Source organism: Pollicipes pollicipes, unplaced genomic scaffold (assembly GCF_011947565.3).
Source record: "Pollicipes pollicipes isolate AB1234 unplaced genomic scaffold, Ppol_2.1 Scaffold_4295;HRSCAF=5057_pilon_pilon_pilon, whole genome shotgun sequence".
Classification (NCBI taxonomy): Eukaryota; Metazoa; Arthropoda; class Thecostraca; order Pollicipedomorpha; family Pollicipedidae; genus Pollicipes; species Pollicipes pollicipes.
Genome location: NW_023596461.1, coordinates 35,727,043 through 35,750,044, shown reverse-complemented (window position 1 = coordinate 35,750,044; position 23,002 = coordinate 35,727,043). Strand labels below are relative to the sequence as shown.

Genomic DNA, 23,002 nt, shown 5'->3' with positions numbered 1-23,002 from the left:
AAATTTGAGTTTGAGGGAGCTTATGCAATGTAAGGCACACCCAATATTGAAATAGAAATAAAAACGACCTGCTTACAGCAGAAGCACATCTTGTAAATGTGATCAGTCAAGTCCTTTAAGTGCTGTGTTGGCTAAGAGATCTCAACACTTGCATTCACCCCAATTCAAACACTATTGTCATAAACGTCAATTTCTTATAAGGATGCCATTGTTAAAGGTGCAATGGATTTCAACTTAATTAAATAACAAGACATTCTGAAGCTTTATTTTCTATCCATGGAATATAATACATGTGTTACGGACTTGTACTACCACAAACCATCAGATATCACATTCTTCCCTTAAAAATTTGCACGATTCTAATATCTGCGCACGGTGACGCTGGCGCAAGGTACGCCACTGTTACTGCCCCGTGTACACCGTTCACATTCAAGGAACGACAGCTCATTCGAAGCTTAAAAATCAACGACAAAACAGCTCAAAACAGTGAAAAGTCAGGCCGAGCTAGCCGGATCTCAGCTGCAAGTTTGGCACAGCCGGGGACAAATCGACAGGACGGCGCCCCGAGCCGAAAACCGCCAAAAGCGCACCCATCGCAAGGCCAACAATAAATACAAAACGCGTGAGTATATGGGAAACGGTGCGCGGTTGATGCCCTCGTCATCGTCCAGTCCCGAGCCACCTTCCGCAGCGCTGCCGCCCCGGGCCCTGAGCGCCAAGCGGCGCGCGCCGCCGCCGGCCGCTCTAACGTGCCCTGACTAGACTCGGGCGGCGGCGGGCCCGCTCACTCGCCCTTCAGCGGCTCCTCCGAGTACCCGCTCTCATCACTGGTCGTGTCCTCCTCGCGTGGCTTTGCCCAGGCGTGGCCGAATCTGACCAGGTCGTCGAGTTCGCACGGCTCGGGCGGCCGCTCGGGCCCGCGTGCGGCCAGCCTGCGGGGGTCGACGCGGTAGACGCGGCACTGGCCGGGGCCCGTCTCCAGCACCAGCGTCTCGCAGTCGCTATCGCCGCCGGTCGGGTCGCTCGGCACGCTCGCCGCGCTGTGTTCGCTGGCCGTGTCCGAGTCGTCCGGCTGCACCATCGACTGCCTCAGCGGTTCCGTCATCGGCTCCCCTAACGACTCCTCCAGCAGCTCACGCAGCGGCTGCAGCAGCCCCTCCAGCCGCTCCTCGGGCTTCAGCGGCTCCGGCACCGGCGCCGGCGGCTCCGGCTCGGCGTCGGCCGGTTGCGGGTGGCAGCTGACGTCCGGTGGCGGCTCCGTCGGCTCGCTGAACGCGCGCTGCCGGCGCGGCGTCGCTGTCAGCGGCTCCTCCTCCTCGACCAGCGCGGCGAGCGGCGGCGGCAGCCGGCGGCGCGGAGCCGGCTCGCGCGCGGCCGCCTCTTCGCCCAGCCGGTCCTCCTCGATGCTACTCAGCTTGGGCGCACTCTTGCTGCGCTCGAGCGGCGGCCGGTAGTTGGCGCCGCCGTTTGTGAGCACCACTTTGCGGCGCGGCGCGCCCGGGTACAGCACGCTGACCACGGAGAGGCGCGCGTTCTGGCGCAGCTGCTTCTCCTTGCGGAACTCGACGAGCGCCTGATGCAGCCGCTCGGTCAGCTGGCGCTGCATGAGGCGCGCCTTGGCCTCGGACGAGCAGAGTACGGCGTGGCACCGCAGCTCCGGCTTCATCTTGCGCCCCTCGTGCCGGTACACCCAGCAGAACACCTGGCGGCGGCAACATCAGTGGGTCATGGCTTGGTCCACACATAGTGCCGGGGTCCCCGGGAGTCGTGTCCGGTACGCCCAGCAGAACACCTGGCGGCGGCGACATCAGCGGGTCATGGCTTGGTCCACACATAGTGCCGGGGTCCCCGGGAGTCGTGCCCGGTACGTCCAGCAGAACACCTGGCGGCGGCGACATCAGCGGGTCATGGCTTGGTCCACACATAGTGCCGGGGTCCCCGGGAGTCGTGATGTTCCATACACACGCCAATGTTGCACAGTCGCGTAGATCTTGAGGATACTGAGGAAAACCTACAGAACCTAAGACAAGATAATGAAATGTATACTTTGTACACAGCATAACCAAAACATTTTGTCCTGGAGCGTCAAAAAGGGAAGTGATGCCATATGAGTAGGTGGCACTTGAACACTGCAGAACACTTCTGAGATCTCCAAGCCCACACAGTATTTATATCAGCGACAGTTTGCACCCACAGGACTTTGCTATAGCTTTGTGAGGCAGTTGGCAGAGCAACAGATAAGATAAACAGCACGAACTCCAGCAAGGTCTCCCTGACAGCATGACAGTCCAAAAAACCCGGAGGTGTGCTGGTGGCGTGGATTCAGAAGCCCGGATAGAGATCCCACTAAAGAGGATTGGCAACTAACGCTAGCTGCTGGGGACAGCCGAGATTTGTAACCTGTCAACAGCGTGCGAGTCATCCCTGCAGCGGGGTGCTGCGAACCGCTCCCAACAAAGGAGAGCAGGATCTGCCACCTGTCGTCTCATCCACCAGCACCGAAATAGCCAGGCCACCCGCCGACGCGCGCACCCCACTTCCACCATCATCCCATACATCGCGAGAGATATCGCTAGAGCCTCCAGGCGCGACCCTGTGCAGAGGAGACTAACGACCGTGATCGGCGGCACCAGTCCTCCTGCCGCTCCCCACGGACCCGGCGCGCCAGACAACGTCCGGCCCGGCGGCGGCCTTGGCTGGAGCCGGCTGCGTGACGAAGGAACGGGCGGGGAGGAGGCGTCACCGCCGCGCCCGCCTAATTGGGGAAAGCGTGACCCCGAGCGGACTCCGGGCGGCCGTCAACGCCGACACGTCTTCTGCGTGCCGCGCCCGTAAGACAGCTGGTCGGACAGGGTCGGTCAGGGATGTGTCTTCCGGTTAGTTTTAGGGTACTCCGCCGGAGGCTGACGGGCACAAGACGTGACGAGTTTGAGATAGGGCGTTGCCCCTGTGTCTTGAGATAGGGCGCTGCCACCGCGTCTTGATCGAGATAGGGCGCTGCCCCGGCGTCTTGAAGATCCATGCTGGCCGACCACGTTCGACACACAGTATCGACCTGGCGCGCTTACATGTCGACAGCAGACAGACCACAGTCCGAACTAACTAACAGCCGTCCTTCAAAATCAATGTCTCGGCCCACCCCGTTTTCGTACCAACAGCCTTGTCCTTTTGCACTTTGCCGAACAGAGCCGCTTCCGTTGTTTGGAGGTGGCATGCCGCCATGACACGAGCGGCGCGGGAGGCGGAGGCGTCACCCGCGCCGCTCCGCCTCCGGTGAGCGCCAGGCGGCCGAAAGGCGACAGGAGCGGCGTAAGCAGCACAGGTGAGGCGCGGGGTGGATGACACCGCCAGATAATGGGACCAGCCCTGAATTTCACGGTGTCGTGATCTCCCGCTGCTCTGCCACTCGGCGACGTCGCGTTGTGCCTGAGAAGGCGTTCGTTTAGCAGCCGCATCAATTACAAACCAACGTTCGAGATCTGCTAATTGGTAGCGTTTACTTCGTAAAGGGCCGGGTGTCATGCTTAAATGGCCATTGTGGTACAGATGTCTAGAATTACATCAACTTTCGTCAGACTTGTTCAGACTTCGAACGCCATTCCAAAACTGAAGGCCGTTCTTACGATACCCTGTATTTCGAATCCAGAAATAACATCTCACCCCGTTGACAGGTCAAGTACTAGTCGGTGTTGCTCAGAGACGCGAGTGTGTAAATGTACACATCGCAAGAGACTCAAGTCAAAGCCCTGTTTTCGGGCCGTCAATAGTGCGGTAGGTTAGAACGCTCGGTTCTAGGTCTGCCTATCTTGGGTTCGGATTCCCGCTGGCTACTACCGCATCCCACCTAGAGCACCCCTTCCAAAAGCGTCCCTAGCAGTGGGTAGGATATAAAGCTCCAGTCAGTATAACCGAAGCCATCTTACATCAGGATACACTGAGCCTTCGATAGATCGCACTGGGCTTTCTTCCTTGGGCATCTTTCCGCGACAAGATATTTATATAATGACCGACAGATGAACGCTACATGCTACCTGCTCTGCCTGGCAACGTAACTGCCAAGGCAACGTCGCCAGCCTGGTGCCGGTCGACGTAAACTGGGGCCAACGACCACAAAACTGCTTCGCTCACCGTTACACGACGAACACAATACTGTGCTGGCATGTGCTCGACATGGGGCGGGCAGTCCCCCAGCGAACTGTAGCCACCCTCCGGCGGTGCTCCGCAATCATCGACCACATATGGCACACGACAATCACTCGACCAATCAGCCCTCCTGTGACGCCCTGCCGGTCGGACATCGGCAATCAGCTGACTGATGCAGATGGGCCGGCCACTCCAAAGTCCTACGTCGTGCCGCCGCTCTCGAGGAGCGCCAGCTGACGCGCCGAGCAACACATCGCGCCGCGGACGCGGCGAAGGTGGCGCGCAGCAGCCGGCCGCAGTGGTGTGCCCTGAGCCCAGAACCGGTTGGGACGGCACGGAGGCGGCCGCCGGTCTGTCCCGACCGGGTCGGCCGGCCAGCGCCGCTCAGGCCGCCGCGTCGCCACGGAGGCGGCCGCCGGTCTGTCCTGATCGGGTCGGCCGGCCAGCGCCGCTCAGGCCGCCGCGTCGCCACGGAGGCGGCCGCCGGTCTGTCCTGATCGGGTCGGCCGGCCAGCGCCGCTCAGGCCGCCGCGTCGCCACGGAGGCGGCCGTCGGTCTGTCCTGATCGGGTCGGCCAGTCGGCGCCGCTCAGGCCGCCGCGTCGCCACGGAGGCGGCCGCCGGTCTGTCCTGATCGGGTCGGCCGGCCAGCGCCGCTCAGGTCGTCGCGTCGCCACACCCGCCGGCCGGCTCCACGGCCATCAACCGTGGCCGGATGGCGCCGTCCTGCGCAACACCAGAAACAGACCCATCCTGTGCGCAGGATGGCCACGCACGGGGTGCGAGAGATGGGTGAGGGAGTTGCAGTGGTTTTGTCGGCATGTGTGTGTAGCCAGCTTCGTTTCATCACACAACTTATCCAGCAGTTGCCGTTTCACACGGGTTGAACCAGTCCATCAATAACCATTTCATACGAATGATAGTGCCAACAAATCATAATCATCCATCGCCGGTAATCATCGAAAGGTAACTACAACCGGTTAAAAAGGAAGAAAACAAAGCAGTCTACACCGACCCTCCCAACGAAGGCGCAAACACACCTTAAGTTCCTGGATTTTCCACCACAGCGTCATTCGTAAAACCCACACCAACGCAGGGGATCCCACCGTCCTGTCGGGAGCAACTGTCGTTTCGGATAAATATTGGAAGCATCCAAAATTTATGACGTCTAATGGTCAAAACATCCAAAATCACAGCGTCTAACGTTCATAACATTCAAAAACGTCCAATGTCATTGGACGGAGGAAAATCACAACATCTAAGCTAGCGGCATGCAAAACAGCAACATCCAAAGCTCAGACCATCCAGCGTTCATAACATCCAGCGTTCATGACGTTCAAAGGCCCGGAAGCCTAGCCAGTTCTTGATAATCTTAACACGCGTCCGGATGGCCGCTCGACTACGCTTCGCTCGGATGGTGGTGTGAATGAATTTGACCCCCACTTGAAACCTCAGAAACTAAAGTAACTAGACACACCAAATTCACGGGTGCGTTGGTTTGTACGTGAATGCATTTGCATCAAAGTTGAGATTCCTGGGTCGTGACATTCGGGTCAAATAAATACAAACAAGGTAAAATTCCAGATTGGTGTCCAAAGTGCCGCCATACCTTCTCATACAACTACCGTGCACCTAGACACCTGTTTTGAGCAAAACATCACTGATGCTGAATAAAATTTCATGACCTTCTGTGACCTTCTGAAGGTAGTGGTGACCAAATTCATGAGACTTGTTTACTTTTTGCATTTAACTAAACGTCGACGATTACGCTAGACAGTATGCTGCTAAAACAAAATGTTGACCTCGGTCATCTTAGGTCAGCGCCCTAATCTGACCTGGAAGAAAGCCATGGAAGATGCATAATGTGGCTCCTGTTATCAGTAAATTCAAAATGAGCACCAGAAACTGCCCCATACAGCAAGCCCTAGAGTAAGAAACAGCTGGTTTTAACCTTGACACGACCTTCACACCTGACCCTAAGCGAATGTTATTTGTTAATTCGATTGCTGTGTTGCCTAATAAAATATTTCTGAGACGCACGACTTCGTCTAACACTCCGTTGTTGCATCAGATTGAACGATTCCTTCCAATGTGTCTTCGCTGAATCCATGCCCTAACTTTGACCTGCCCCGTAGGTCAGCGACCTTACAAGGTCCATCTAAATGTTTGACACTCAACATTTTGCTACTTAATTTTCTACAACTATGCCAAATTAGTGCTGGTACGCTGACTTTCGTCAAGTTGGCACCACATTCACATTCAGATTCAGATCCATACTCGGGATTCAGCGGGCTCCTCAACTTGCCCTGAAACTCTGCACACAGATGCAGTTTAACCTCCTGAACACAATGAGCACAAAATACCGGACCGGTATGCCCTATTACCGGAGATATATCAATATCAAAGATCATAATAAAAAAGGCGGACTCCTTCAGTTATTTCTAAACTCCGCGTGCTGGTAGATATTGACCTTCTGATTACCATAAATACAAAATATTGGACCGGTACGCTGCAGCAAGAAAGTTATAGCTGTTATAATGTCAAGGTCGCGAATGCAGCACGTATTGCGTTTTATCATGCTTAACTCAGTTTCATATCCGAAATTTAGCGGACTCCTCAAACTGGCCTGAAACTTTGCACACAGATACAGTCGGATCTCCTGAGCACATTGAACTCAAAATCTCGGACCGGTACGCCCTATTTCCAGAGATATCACAATATGAAAGATCACAATAAAAAATGCGGACTCCTGCGCAGAGGACCAGATAACGGACCCGTGTCGTGGTGATTCAGAGTCTAAATAAAGCGCGGAGAGGACCAGATAACGGACCCGTGTCGTGGTGATTCAGAGTCTAAATAAAGCGCGGAGAGGACCAGATAACGGACCCGTGTCGTGGTGATTCAAAGTCTACATGCACCACCGTCACGAGCCGGAAAAACGTTTGAAGACAGACATTTGCTTTACTCTGCCCACAGCAGTTGAATATTATTGCGAGTGTTCTTCGGAGTTGACGGATGCCATGCCCCCATGGTACGTTGCGGGTGCCCTGACCCTCCCGAGTGTACCTGTCGATGATCCTCGCGTGGCCAATCAATTCTACAACTTAAAATTGCCCATTTGAATTCTTAAAAGCCTTGCGAATTTGCGCCGTTTCCAAGATCAAAGTCTTCGTTACAGCTAGCACATCGCAACATGCACCACAGCTTTCATCGTTGCATAACCCAACCCCGACCAGAAATTACAGTGTCAAGTGACGAGTGGGCACGGTCAGAGAGGTCAACCACATCTCAGATACCATAAATCTACTGCCACCATGACGACGGCATATGGAGACAACCGAGAGATGGATCACATTTGAATTGGAACTTGCTGGGATGATTCATTGTCACTTCGAGCGAGTCTAGCAGAGGCGGAAAGGTCCCATTTGACGAGCATGGCGAACTTGGATGCGCTGGGGTGCTGTGAACACCGCCAATGGGTGCAGTATTGGGCTGATTTTTGATATTATGAAATCAGTATATTGCAATTTTTGATAATATGAGCACTGGACACCGTGACCTTGGAAGTTTTGATGGCTCTTTGTTGCTGTTTTACGCCTGCCGCTTGCAGCAGCCCAGTTTTACGCCTGCCGTTTGCAACAGCCCTGTTTAACGCCTGCCGTTTGCAGCAGCCCAGTTTTACGCCTGTCGTTTGCAGCAGCCCAGTTTTACGCCTGCCGTTTGCAGCAGCCCTGTTTAACGCCTGCCGTTTGCAGCAGCCCAGTTTCCGGTGGGAGCGCGCTATGCCAGGATATCCGGGTCGCCACAGGATGAGCCAGCCGACAGCCACAGCGCAGTCGTTGGCTGCACAACTTACACGGGAAAAGGAGGCGAGTCGACATTTGGCACCAGACGTCGTAAGTTGCCCGCTGAACTAAGAAGAAGTAGCAGGTTCCTCCCGAAATGACAAAAATCTTCAGGAGAGCATATACGTAGCAATACGAGGGTACTTGCATGCCAAAGCTCATTTGGACTGTGCCGGCTGAAGCGTGTGAAGATCACAGCCATGCTCCTTTGGCGTAAGTCTGGCGCTCTTGACACAATGAATCACGAGCGGGCCACAGCGCAAACGGCGGAAGATGTGTGCCCCCCCCCCCCTCCCCTCCCTCATCTCGCGGACAATGACGTCAGTCAAGTTCGGTTTTTGTTCTTTTTGGATTAGAGCCCTTTTAACCTGAAATGATCATTTCAGGCCTATGGGAGAAAGGAAAATGGTGAACGGCGTCGGTGAAGCACTGTTGTTCTTTGATATGATGCGAGAGGTCAATGTCTACGATGATCCACTTCCACTACTGATGCTCGTGGCACATCACTGAAGTGGTACACGGACTTAGGCTTGTTCGATCTGATCTCTCGATCTAGGTCTGATGGGATAATTTCCGATTGGACAATCTTCGCCGAACGTGAATAGCGGTGGTAGATGCTCAAATGATTCTGAATTAGATCTTGCAAGATGTTGCCACCATATGCCATGTTATATACCATATTACCATATTATCATCATGGGCTTCAGTGGACAGTTGGAACCTACATTGTTCGCGTAAAGCACAAGGTACAAGGAAAACACTAATCGAGGACGTCATTCACAGACCAGTTTCCGAAATACGTCCACTGCCAAACCGTACAAGTACGGGATCAATCACGCAAGGAGCGCGTGAGCAATCCCAGCTGCGACGTCGCCTTATTGCCCTGAAAGTAGGTTATGAATAATGTTATAGACAAGTCGTGAGTGTGCCTGTGCCGAAGTATGAGGGTATGTGACCTCCAATGCTCGATCTGTTTCGGATGTGTGGTATTCCGCTGCCACGGACATGGGAGGGAGCGATCACACGCCGTTGCAAGTGACATTTTCTGCTGCCAGCATGTTTCAAAAAGGACAAGACAGGGTCATTGGAAGTCCTCCCACGTTCAGAAGCCGATGGCTGTTTTTGGCTATATCTTTTCAGTCAGCGGCAATGGCGCCAATGTTAAATGTCCAAAAAGTTGGGGTACAGTCCTCCGTCCTACCTAGTTTTTGTCTTTAAGCCCGTGCAACCCCAAGGTGACCCAGCACGTGCGGTCACTGGCGTTCGCTCCTGACCATATGACCTGCCAGCTGCGACCGCCGGCGCTCGCAGCTAACCAGCCACGTGCCTAGTCTGGTTTCATGTGCCCGGCTATTGACTGGTGGGGAGTGGACATGCCTCCACCTGGTGCATGTGCCACATTAGCCTGGCAAAGTCATGCTGTTCATGGGAAGAAATTTTGTTTTCAGCTGCGACAATGAACAGCAAGTCTAGCATGTCATCCACCACTAGCGTGCCTAGCCCATGCCTTCTAAAGGCAAACTGAATGTTTGCGTTTGAGGTTAACACCTCACTGGATTAGTAACTTACCCATGACCAGGAATGTGACAGCGACAAGCATTTGCACAGGTGACAGCTAGCAACAGAGCCCAGCAAGCCGGCCCAGGGCTGCGGGCCACCATGGCCACCTGGTCGCCATCTGTGAGGCCGGCGTAGGGCCACGCGTGGGCCCCACAGGACACGCCTGGGACGGCACCGCGCCTGCCAACTAGCGCACGAAGGTCGACAGGAGCGGACTCGGGACTGACAGCGGCGCAGCGGAACAGTGCGAGCGCCGCCCCCCCCCCCCCCCCCTCCCCCGATCAACAGGAACACCGGGACAACACGCCCGCGGGAATTAAAAATCGGGTACGGAATCATTTCCTGCATTGGCGACGAGTTCAAGGTGTATGTAATTCCGTCTTTGAGCTGGAGGAACTACGAAGATCAAAACGGTGAAGTCAGAACAAAGATTATCACGCGCTGTGCTGGGGGTCAACTTGACCCTCCCCCGAAGGTTTTTTCGAAATAGTTTCTGAACGGCATGGCATAGCCGGGCCAAATTTTGCATGGCTGTAGACAATTTAATAGCGGATCGTTTAATAACAAATATTGAGATGCACCATGTAAGGTCGCTGACCAAAAAAGGCCCAATAAAGACCATGGATTCAGCTAGGACGATTTCTAGGGAAACGTTTAATCTGATGCGACAACGGTGTATTACATGAAGCTTCACATCTCTGAGATAGTCTTTCAGGCAGCACAACAACTGAATGAACAAATTTGTTGACCTATGATCCAGTATGAAGGTGAGACCTAGGTCAAAACCAGCTTATTTTACTTCTCAGGAGCTTGTCGTACGGGGTAGATGTTGGTGCCCATTTCCAAGTTACTGATAAGAAGAACCGCATTATGCATCTTCCATACACTTCATGAGGTCAGTATTGGTCAATGGCCTAAAATGACCCAGCTCAAAATCTTGTTTTTAAAAAACATATTACCTTGCGTAATCTTTGAAACTTATTCAGATGCAAAGCTCAGAGCATTCTCGTCTGATTTTGATCACCATGGACTCCATAAAGTAAAAAAAGATCACGGACGGTAAATGAGCACCAATGATCTTTTGCTTAGAACGGGTATCTAGGTTATGGCGCACTCTGTACACCAATCTTAATTTTGACCTGGTTAGACCCTATTTGACTCGAAGGTCATAGCCTAGGAACCCCAAATTTTTACACAAATGAGCTCACATACAGGCCAATACACCCTGTGACTTTGGTTTGTCTAGCTCTTTTGATTTCTGAGATCTTGTGGAGATTAAATTGACCTCCACCCGAGCGAAGAGCATTCAACCGGCCTCCCGGGCGCGTGTTAAGTTACATAATATGCGCCCACTGTCTGAAGCCTTTTATTTGCCGCAGCGCCACATTGATATGGGTGAGGAACACATCAGCTGCCGTGCTTCTCAGATAACGGAGTACTGTTAATGGACGCTGCTTGACGTAAGGCAGATAACCACTGCATAGTAACAATTTTGGAGGCCAAGACGCACGGAGTCCAAAAGGACGTTTCACATATCCTGCTACCACTTGTTTTGAGGTCTGAGCTAGACTTCCAATGATTTGCTTTTCTTTCTTTGGCACAAGGTCTTTGCGATCTCGTATGAGCCGACGTTGAAAGTGTCTCGATTAAGTTCACGGTGGCTCTTGTTCCCACCCGAACAGGTGTGACTGCAAGCCAGCACGGCATCCCTGCTGCCCAAGCTCGGACCAGACAGAACGCTTATAGCCGCAACACGTCCAACGGACACGCCGTGCAAAACAGGATACCCCAGCACAGCTATGGATCGGCCCCGCCTCCACACCACCGTACGTTTTATTTGTCAGCTGGAAAGACCGCTGAATCACGTGCAGCAAAGTCCGTGAGACCACTGAATCACGTACAGTCAAGTCCGTGCTCATCACGATGGCCTTTCTTACGACGGCGTCCACTGAACTCATCTATCGGGCAGGACAGCGACCTGCAGCTGAAGCGTGAGACGAACGCCGGACTCCGTCACGCACCTCTGGTACAGCTCCTGTCACAACGCTGCAGCTGAAACGTGAGACGAATGCCGGACCCAGTCACGCACCTCCGGTACGGCTCCTGTCACAACGCTGCAGCTGAAGCGTGAGACGAATGCCGGACCCCGTCACGCGCCTCCGGTACAGCTCCTGTCACAACGCTGCAGCCGAAGCGTGAGACGAATGCCGGACCCCTTCACGCACCTCCGGTACAGCTCCTGTCACAACGCTGCAGCTGAAGCGTGAGACGAATGCCGGACCCCGTCATGCACCTCCGGTACAGCTCCTGTCACAACGCTGCAGCTGAAGCGTGAGACGAATGCCGGACCCTCTCACGCATCTCCGATACGGCTCCCGTCACAACGCTGCAGCTGAAGCGTGAGACGAATGCCGGACCCAGTCACGCATCTCCGATACGGCTCCTGTCACAACGCTGCAGCTGAAGCGTGAGACGAATGCCGGACCCCGTCATGCACCTCCGGTACAGCTCCTGTCACAACGCTGCAGCTGAAGCGTGAGACGAATGCCGGACCCCGTCACGCATCTCCGATACGGCTCCTGTCACAACGCTGCAGCTGAAGCGTGAGATGAATGCCGGACCCCGTCATGCACCTCCGGTACAGCTCCTGTCACAACGCTGCAGCTGAAGCGTGAGACGAATGCCGGACCCCGTCATACACCTCCGGTACGGCTCCTGTCATAACGCCACCCCAGTGCAGAGCACGTAAACGATGGCGTCGTCGCGCAACCGCCACCACACAGCTCATACATGCCGGAACTTTTTAGCAGTATGGGAGGTAGGCATGTTCTCTGTCCCGGGTACGTAAACACACAATGCTCGACACCTACTCCGCTGAGATCACACTTACCGGGGACAGTCTCCAGAGGGCTGGGCGCGCTGGCTCCCATCCACACCTACTCCGCTGAGATCAAACCTACCTTCCGCTGAGATCACACCTACCGGGGACAGTCTCCAGAGGGCTGGGCGTGGTGGCTCCCATCCACACCTACTCCGCTGAGATCACACCTACCGGGAACAGTCTCCAGAGGGCTGGGCGTGGTGGCTCCCATCCACACCTACTCCGCTGAGATCAAACCTACCGGGGACAGTCTCCAGAGGGCTGGGCGTGGTGGCTCCCATCCACACCTACTCCGCTGAGATCACACCTACCGGGAACAGTCTCCAGAGGGCTGGGCGTGGTGGCTCCCATCCACACCTACTCCGCTGAGATCACACCTAACGGGGACAGTCTCCAGAGGGCTGGGGGTGGTGGCTCCCATCCACACCTACTCCGCTGAGATCACACCTAACGGGGACAGTCTCCAGAGGGCTGGGGGTGGTGGCTCCCATCCACACCTACTCCGCTGAGATCACACCTACCGGGAACAGTCTCCAGAGGGCTGGGCGTGGTGGCTCCCATCCACACCTACTCCGCTGAGATCACACCTAACGGGGACAGTCTCCAGAGGGCTGGGGGTGGTGGCTCCCATCCACACCTACTCCGCTGAGATCACACCTAACGGGGACAGTCTCCAGAGGGCTGGGCGTGGTGGCTCCCATCCACACCTACTCCGCTGAGATCACACCTAACGGGGACAGTCTCCAGAGGGCTGGGGGTGGTGGCTCCCATCCACACCTACTCCGCTGAGATCACACCTAACGGGGACAGTCTCCAGAGGGCTGGGCGTGGTGGCTCCCATCCACACCTACTCCGCTGAGATCACACCTAACGGGGACAGTCTCCAGAGGGCTGGGGGTGGTGGCTCCCATCCACACCTACTCCGCTGAGATCACACCTAACGGGGACAGTCTCCAGAGGGCTGGGCGTGGTGGCTCCCATCCACACCTACTCCGCTGAGATCACACCTAACGGGGACAGTCTCCAGAGGGCTGGGGGTGGTGGCTCCCATCCACACCTACTCCGCTGAGATCACACCTAACGGGGACAGTCTCCAGAGGGCTGGGCGTGGTGGCTTCCATCCACACCGTTCCGTACCACTCAGCTGTGCTGAGCGCGTGTCGGTCGCCGCCGCTCACCTTCGGGTAGCTGGGGTGGGCAAAGGCGTACGTGACGCGGTGGCTCCAGTACTCGGTCAGGCCGTGCTCGCGCGTGGTCGCCTTCAGACCCGACACAGCCACCGTAACGCGCATCTCGATGTCTGGTTTGGTCGACTGGCAGTAGTTCCTCCAGAGTGTGGCTAATGGCTTGTCCACGCTGCCAGCACCTGACGGTGGATAGAGAGCAGTCAGTCGGGCGGCTGGACGGGCAGAGCGGTGGGCTCTGGACAGCGATGTCTTGGGCTCGATTTCCAGTGACCGCTGCAGATTTCACGGGAGCTTGCGGTGGCCGAAACTATGGTATTTAGAGTACTGGATACCACAGGTAGTTACCAGCGAAGTATCTATGAAAGTAGAGTGAGCGGCCCGACTATCTACACTCCACACATCATTGACATGTTTCACGTAATGACGTCAGGTATGTCGTTTAGGAAAAGAATCACGTTTATGTCGTTTAGGAAAAGAATAGTAGCGTGACGTAAAACGTCACGGTAGAGGTGCGTTCTACTTCGCAGACAGACTGCCTGGGTGAACAGTGATGTCATGCATGGTAGCATTGGTACTGCAAAACAATCACCATACAAAGTGCAGACAGACACCATGACGTCATCTACCACATGAGAAGTCGCACACGCCACACTTGTGCGAATGTCCAAACCACATTGCAGAAAGGGCTTGGGATAAGCGGATGACTCCACAGCCCCACACAAGCCGCGTATCCTGGCTATGCAGACTGTGCCGCCAGAGCACCAGCGGTCCCGTCGCCGACCTGTCTCGGCCGCGGCTCCCAAACACTAGCGGTCCCGTCGCCGGCCTGTCTCGACCGCGGCCCCCAAACACCAGTGGTCCCGTCGCCGGCCTGTCTCGACCGCGGCCCCCAAACACCAGCGGTCCCGTCGCCGACCTGTCTCGGCCGCGGCCCCCAAACACCAGTGGTCCCGTCGCCGGCCTGTCTCGGCCGCGGCCCCCAAACACCACCGGTCTTGTCGCCGGCCTGTCTCGGCCGTAGAACTTGATGAAGATCTGGCGCGCGAGGACCGTTACGAGCCGCCGCACCACGAGCGTCACACGGCCCGTCACAGCCATCACCGCCGCGTCGCCAGGCGAGGATGGACGAACCGCCGCACCAGGTAACGACGTCGTCCGTCTGCTGCCTGACTGCCACGGACCGCATCGCTATTCGGCGGTGAGGCTGCTGCCAGCACGGAACTACCAACTGCGCCCTCCGTCAATTTCACGATGTGTGCTTTGCGCCGTAAGGTCAGGAGGCCAGCTTCATATATTTTGATCCACACACTTTAGACGAATGGGACCAACTTATACTGCTCACTTATGTAGATACGCACATCGGTAAGGCTGCCCCGGGGCGCGCTGGCGGTCAAACTGATACTCCACCGGGGGGAAGAGCGCTGAGGCCGGGTCGGGGTGACGACAAACTACGGTCGAAAGGTGCTGAGCGCGGTAAGAGGGCCTTGAGCGCGGCTGGGGATGCTGAGGGGTTTGGGGGCGCCAAACGCGATCAGAGGGAGCCAAGGTCGGTCGGGGGGCGCTGAGCACTGTCGGTGGATGGTGAGGTGTCAGGGGTACTCAGCGCGGTCGGAGGGTGCTGGTGGGGTCGGAGGCGCTAAGGGTGTCGAGGGGTACCGAGCACGTTTGGAGGGTGCTGAGGGGCGTGAGGAAGGCGATGACTTTCGTCTGAGTAGGGTCCGCAGGTCCTGTCTGTCTCGTCTCTCCAGAGTGTCGTTTAATCCACCGCGAGCCAATCAGACCACGCCGGGTGGAGGCCGCACTTAGATTGGTCATGCCGCCTCCAACCCCAGGTGCGTGAGAGGGTGCACGGGATGATGCGCTGCAGCCGCCGGACGCTCTACACAAACCTGGGAGGCACCAAAACAAGGCGTAAAAGTTTTTTGGGACGCAAATGTGTTCGAGCCGCAAGGGCACGCCGTCAGAGGTCAGTGTGCAGAAACAGTCATATATATATATATATATATATATATATATATATATATATATATACATATATATACATATATATATATATACATATATATACACATATATATATATATATATATACACATATATAGAGTCACAGCACTTTTGCGACTGGGAATTAAGCCTCCGTGCACCCCAGACACCTGATTCACATGCCGGCGCCGTGGCCAACGAACACAGCGGCAAGCGAGAGCACAGGTATTCATCCGGCAACGCCAGTTTCTGTCACTCACTAGTCGGGTAAAACAAATATCCCCCAGCGAGTCGTCATCCCGGTTACCGCATGCTGGCCCCGTCAGCGGGAACGTGCTCGGGAGGACGCGGAGGTTGCATCGCATGGTGATCCATCTGTGGCCCAACTAGGGAGGACGCGGAGGCCGCATCGCACGGTGATCCATCTGTGGCCCAACTAGGGAGGACGCGGAGGCTGCATCGCATGGTGATCCATCTGTGGCCCAACTCAGGAGGACGCGGAGGCTGCATCGCATGATGATCCATCTGTAGACCAACTAGGGAGGACGCGGAGGCTGCATCGCACGACGATCCATGTGTGGCCCACATCGCAAGGTGATCCATCTGTGGCCCAACTAGGGAGGACGCGGGGGCTGCATAGCATGGTGATCCATCTGTGGCCCAAGTAGGGCGGACGCGGAGGCTGCATCGCATGGTGATCCATCTGTGGCCCAACTCAGGAGGACGCGGAGGCTGCATCGCATGGTGACCCATCTTTGGCCAAACTAGGGAGGACGCGGAGGCTGCATCGCACGGTGATCCATCTGTGGCCCAACTTGCAGTCCAAGCATTCACGCATCGCGTTTGTCGTCGTTAGCCTCAGCAAGTGACGCAGCAGTTTCAACATTGGTGATTATGGCGTGAACACATGTGTTCCAGGTGACCCGGGTCGTTTCGCCGGCGGCGATTTCCAGCGGCCGCGTTCCCAAACATTGTGAAGTTATTTTGGTTTCATGAGAAATCTGTGCCAGCAACGGTTACGGTTAGCCAGTAAGCCGCAGAGCGCTTGAATTCTACGCATGAGACATGGACGCTGCGCAAGGGGCATGGCGAATCCGCATCTAGCGGTGGGCGTCCACCGAGATGGATGGCGCCCGATGTCTGGACACCACTGGAGCCGATGACTGGGGCTCGGCTGCGTCTAATCGTGTGACGGCCGTGACGGACCGTCACGTCCTATGCAGCACTCATGTCAGGCACATCTACGGTCTGAGCTCTCATGCCGGTCGAGTCAACACTAGTCCCACCAGAGGGGTGGGGCGAGGGAGGGAAACGTGACCGGCAGCTGACACGTGACCGGCAGTTGACCTGACAGGCAGTGCCGGAGCCGAGCGACGCAGAAGTGGGCACGTCGCCAGGCCGCGTCTTTTCCGGTAACACAGTCCGAAAACCGGTAACACAAGTGTGATGCCTCAGCGCTGAGCTGGGCTGCCAGGCCCCAGTGTCCCTGCCAGCCCCGGCACCTCCCGGATGTGGCACAGAACGTGAGCTCTGGAATGTGGGGACGGCTGGTCCCGGACACCAGACTCTCTCAACTGTCGTCGCATTGGTTTCTACCTGCAGGCAAAGGAATGTTGAAGTCGTCCTGCTGCGGTGTCCGCCCTTTAACCAAGTGTTAAGCGCTGGAAATAATGGAGGATGACGCATTTTTCGCAGGTAATACCATTGTTTTTATATTTGCGCTCAAGCTTTGTTCCAAGGTTTCCCCTTTCCTCACAGTCCCAGACCCCCCCCCCCGCAACAACCAAACACCAGAGCGCGCAACAGCACGAAGCCTGGCCGGACAGCCAGCTATTGCCCAGGCGCGCAGCCTGGCCGGACAGCCAGCTATTGCCCAGGCGCGCGTGCTCACGGTCGGGTTTGGAAAGAGCCGGACGGCGCCAGACATTGCAACAAACAGCCCGGCCGACCGCGGCTCGTTGCTGCTGACACGGCACGCTCGCCGGCCAGCGTAGCTGTCCCCCGCCCCCGGCCCCCTTCTCTGGCAGAACGTGGGAGACGTGACTCAGCCGCTGTCAGGCACGAGTGGGCCGTGCCGCCGCGCTCGGGAGAAATGACGAAACGGCGTCGGCCGGGCCCCAACCGCCCAAAAACGGATTCCAACCGCCCAGTCTGTAATGTCTGCACCGGCTCGTCTGTAATGTACCACCTGCCTTGCCCGTCTGTAATGCAATTTCTGAGTATTCGTCGTCCAACGGTACCAAAGCCACGGTTCCAGCCGTAGGACAAGGCCGTTTTATGGCTGCCGAAATGCATCATGGCTGTGCACGGTGCTTGGGTAACGTTCCTGAAAAATCTCGCCAATAAACGGCAGCCGACACCTCGAATTTTGCTGATGATTGCATAATGTCCTGCGCGGAGAAGGGCAAACGCCCGCTAATGACAGCTCGGAGAACAGCAGCGGAGGGCGCGCGGAGGGCCGGCGCCCGGCGACGCCAGCGCACCACCTACACAAACACGGCCCATGCCTGATTGGTGTGTGGGTTCATTGGCACACTGCACCGGTATGGCTACGACCGGAATTGCGCAGCTAGATTCGAACTAAGTGTGTAATAAAAAAGTGAGGGCATGTATGGACAATTCATTTCTAGGACAAAATACCTCGCTAGACCGATAGCATTTAACTTATGCCCACAACTACCAACTGATGGAACTTTCTATCATTGCCTTCCTTTGTCATTAATCTGCCTATGGCATTTACCTTACCATTTCCTAGATTTCGACGACGAGGGAGCTAAGACTATGCGATTTACAATATGTGGCACTACTGACCAAACTTACCGTTAATTGAAATCTTCCGAGCGCTCAGACTACCGGCAGAAAATCTTCGTTTTTTGAGCCATGCCACCATCGGCTTTCTCCTACTGATCCATGCGTACGTCGTGTCGGTACGCACCAGGGCCGAAAAAGTACCCACGTCCGATCTAAACACGCACCACCAGTCACCAGCGGCCGCCTGATCTAAACAGGCACCACCAGTCACCAGCGGCCAGCACATCTACACAGGCCCCACCGGTCACCAGCAGCCAGCTGATCTAAACAGGCACCACCGGTCACCAGCGGCCAGCAGATCTACACCGGCACCACCGGCCACCAGCAGCCAGCTGATCTAAACAGGCACCACCAGTCACCAGCGGCCAGCAGATCTACACAGGCACCACCAGTCACCAACGGCCAGCAGATCTGCACAGGCACCACCGGTCACCAGCAGCCAGCTGATCTAAACAGGCCCTACCGGTCACCAGCGGCCAGCAGATCTAAACAGGCCCCACCGGTCACCAGCGGCCAGCTGATCTAAACAGGCACTACCGGTCACCAGCGGCCAGCTGATCTTAACAGCATCACCAGTCACCAGCGACCAGCTGATCTAAACAGGCCCTACCGGTCACCAGCGGCCAGCTGATCTAAACGGGCCCTTCCGGTCACCAGCAGCCAGCTGATCTAAACGGGCACCACCGGTCACCAGCGGCCAGCAGATCTACACCGGCACCACCGGCCACCAGCAGCCAGCTGATCTAAACAGGCACCACCAGTCACCAGCGGCCAGCAGATCTACACAGGCACCACCAGTCACCAGCGGCCAGCAGATCTACACAGGCACCACCGGTCACCAGCAGCCAGCTGATCTAAACAGGCCCTACCGGTCACCAGCGGCCAGCAGATCTAAACAGGCCCCACCGGTCACCAGCGGCCAGCTGATCTAAACAGGCACTACCGGTCACCAGCGGCCAGCTGATCTTAACAGCATCACCAGTCACCAGCGACCAGCTGATCTAAACAGGCCCTACCGGTCACCAGCGGCCAGCTGATCTAAACGGGCCCTTCCGGTCACCAGCAGCCAGCTGATCTTAACAGTATCACCAGTCACCAGCGACCAGCTGATCTAAACAGGCACTACCAGTCATTAGCGGCCAGCTGATCTAAACAGGCCCTACCGGTCACCAGCGGCCAGCTGACCTAAACAGGTACCACCGGTCACCAGCGGCCAGCTGATCTAAACAGGGACCACCAGTCATCAACGACCGACTGATCTTAACAAGTCCCACTGGTCACGGGCAACCAGCTCATACCATTCCCACTGCAACATCGCGTCGGGCAGCAAGCATCTTCAGTCCGGCAGAGCGGGCGGGGCGGGGAAGAGGACAGTTGTTGTCCGATGCGACGTCATTGTAGGGATGGTGTGAGCTGGGCTGGACTCATTTCGATGGTACCGATCGCTAAATCGATGGCAGTTCCCATGACGCAAGCGACAGGGGAACGGTACCGGACATGGTGTCAGGACGGGCGGACCGACAGGCGTGCCGAGCCCGATTCGTCCGGCTGCCCACCTTCCCAGCTGCAGTTGCGATGCAGTTGGAAAGCATACACGCCCAGGGTAGTTCAGATGCTTGAGATGGAATAATTGTTAGTCATTGATGGGTTCTAGAGACTGAATATTTCTGAGGTGGCCGCTCTCTGCCCAAATATTAATACACAGCAATTAAACTCAATATCACAAATTACGCACAAACAATCGGCCATTGTTTCTTGCGGAAACACCTGAGAGCATGCCGCCTAACATCATGCCATCTGCAAACGTGACGGTCCGTAGTGCTTACATCAGATACGTTTTACCGACATTCAATACTAGATCTGCAGACGACGAGACATGCCTCTTCCTAAAGTACGAGACGATCAGCTCGCGAAATAAAACCCGTCAGACGGCTCCCCGCACCCTTTATTTGCCGACGCTCATCGTAAGATAGGGTTTGCGGTATTCTCGCAGTGCGTTGCTTTCCCAGTATCAGTTCTACCGGTCAGTGTCATCGCGCTATCACGACGGCCACCCGTCACGACCGCCACGTGACTCTCCCAATCGGTCCCCGTCCGTTGACAACGCCAAAGCGAACAGACGACGCCAGCGCCAGCGGGCCACGTAGTGCCGAGTTTGGGGGGCACGGCTCCGCCTCCTGCCGCTCGCAGCTGGTGTGTCGTCCCCTTGTCAACACAGCAAGCCGATGTCCCCACCGGACCGACCGGTTCTCGGCCCCGGCCGGCTGACGGGATGAGGCGCCCGCGGCCCGCCCTGGCGCCGGCCGCCTGCGGGCCACCGTGGCCAGGGCCCGCTGCGACGATGGCGGTGCCGTTTGCAGCGTGACAGGGCCGTGTGCACGTGATGCCGTGGGCGGCAGGCGCTCGAGGAAAATAAGCAAGACAGGCCCCTGGGTCTTCGGCATTTTGAGTTTGGAGTTCTCATGCTGACAATCATCACCATACCTGGCACATTCAAGGTCGATTATCGTCAGGAGAGATTCCAAATATTCGTTGGCCTTAGAGAGAAAGGGGTTCCGTGGCCCGGTGTCCTGAGATTATCTGCTAGACTCAACGCCTCCGGTGCCGATATCGGGAGGCCACGGACCGGCGTCTAGCGAGCGATAACGTCCGTTCACTTGTCGTGTCTAGCAACAGGCGACACTGCCGCGTGTTTCGCATACGCCGCTGGCCATGCGACGCCCGGCGACTGGCAGGTCTAACGTCCGACGACTGGCAGGTATAACGTTCGGCGACTGGCAGGTCTAACGTCCGACGACTGGCAGGTCTAACGTCCGGCGACTGGCAGGTCTAACGTCCGGCGACTGGCAGGTCTAACGTCCGGCGACTGGCAGGTCTAACGTCCAGCGACTGGCAGGTCTAACGTCCGACGACTGGCAGGTCTTATGTTCGGCGACTGGCAGGTCTCACGTCCAGCGACTGGCAGATCTAACGTCCGACGACTGGTAGGTCTAACGTCCGGCGACTGGCAGGTCTTACGTCCGTCGACTGGCAGGTCTAACGTCCGGCGACTGGCAGGTCTAACGTCCGGCGACTGGCAGGTCTATCACACACATCGCCCGAAGACTGGGAAGCTGCAGCTCCCACCCGAACAGAGCATGGAACTTCCCACCGCCTGAGGACGGCAGCATCGCGCCCATTCTGCATGCCCTCTGCCAGGCGTTCACGCCACCCACCTTTGGCCCACTGCGTGACCGTGTTGCCCAGGTAGACTGTCTTGAACGTCGGGTCCTCCTCGGTGATGGTGACCGTCCTCTTCTTCCAGAGGCGCGCTATCCGCGTCACCAGCGCGTTGTGAGACATGCCGCCGGCCTCGGCGATTGCCACGGCAGCGGCCGAACTGCTCCACTCACTGCCGCTCCGGCTGGCCCCGCCAAAGTCTCCGAGCCAAACGAGCCGAACAACTCCAGTCTATCAGTCCCCACACGGCAGGCAGGCGCGACGCCTGCGCCTGTGCTCCTGAACACCGCGCCGCTGACCCGGCAACGACGGGTCACCAGCGCGCCGGTCCGTCTCCGTCCCGGGCCGGGTCAGGTCAGGTGTCGGCGTCTCCCGGACCACGCTGACCCGTGCTCGCACGGCCCCGGTCACCGGCGCACTGGCAGACGTGGTGACAGGAAGCCGGAGGGCTTATCTGCCGTGCGGCGGCGGCGGTGGCGGCGGCGGCGGCGCGGCGACGTCCGGTCTCGCGGCAGTAGCGCACTGAAGCCTGCGGAAACGGGAGACCGTCAGCCGACACACACGTCACACCCGTCCGTTCTCACGGACGAACGTTCGAGGACACGTGCTGATAAGAGAATAGAGTCGAACCACAGGGGACGCCCACTGACGGAGAGGGGGGGGGGGGGGGGGGTAGAGTAGGGCAAGCCGTGAGGCGTAGCCGGTAGCGTCGCTATCGAGCTGGGGAGCACGTCGGATCTTGTCGCTGGAACAAAGCAAGGAGAAAGGACGCAGGCAGAGCGGAGGAAAGGGAAAGGTGTAACCACTAAAAGCCCGGCAGATTTCCTTTTCAGTCTGACAAATTTCAGTCAAAACAGCGATTTGGTGCTTAACTAGGCGGTTGAGCAATTACCACGCCGGTTCAGATTTAAGTGCGGCATCCCCACCGTCCAGGCACTTGCTCTTGCCATCTGTTGTTTGTTACCTCCCCAGACCCGGCCGATGATCTTGGCCTAACAGTGGGCTTTCCTCTCCCATACCTCAGAACACGGCCGTCTGTCAGGCGCGGAGGCTGTTGTCCAGCCAGACAGCGCCAGGGCGGGGGACGGGGGACGGGGAGGGTGTGTCCAGATCGGACATGCTCCGACGACCTCCTGCCGACCGGAGACCGGTGCCGAAGGGCAGCAGGCAGTCGATACCGACTGCCCACTGCCGGCACCGGCCAGGGGCCACACACCACGGAAGCACGCTCGGCACCAGTGGGGCGGCGTGAGTCCCGTGGGCCAGGTCGGACGTCTGCGCTGCTCAGACGATAGCAACATATGGCGACGGCGCCTCAGTGGGTTGACGAGAGCGTTCGAAGTTATGCTTAGCACGAGTAACGAAACACGGATA

At 56.8% G+C, this 23,002-nt stretch overlaps 1 protein-coding gene across 1 annotated transcript in view; it reads right to left on the bottom strand.

The window, feature by feature from the left end:
* Window positions 1–784: 784 nt before the first annotated feature.
* LOC119097484 (protein FAM43A) overlaps window positions 785–23,002 on the bottom strand; it is a 43,264-nt gene continuing 21,046 nt past the window's right edge. Inside the window, exons 2-5 of the mRNA XM_037220513.1 lie at window positions 21,625–22,157; window positions 13,607–13,794; window positions 1,361–1,702; window positions 785–1,144 (exon numbers count right to left, since the gene is read on the bottom strand). Of these exons, the coding sequence (XP_037076408.1) occupies window positions 785–1,144; window positions 1,361–1,702; window positions 13,607–13,794; window positions 21,625–21,751 (1,017 nt within the window). The 5' untranslated portion in view covers window positions 21,752–22,157. The remainder of the gene's footprint in view (window positions 1,145–1,360; window positions 1,703–13,606; window positions 13,795–21,624; window positions 22,158–23,002) is intronic.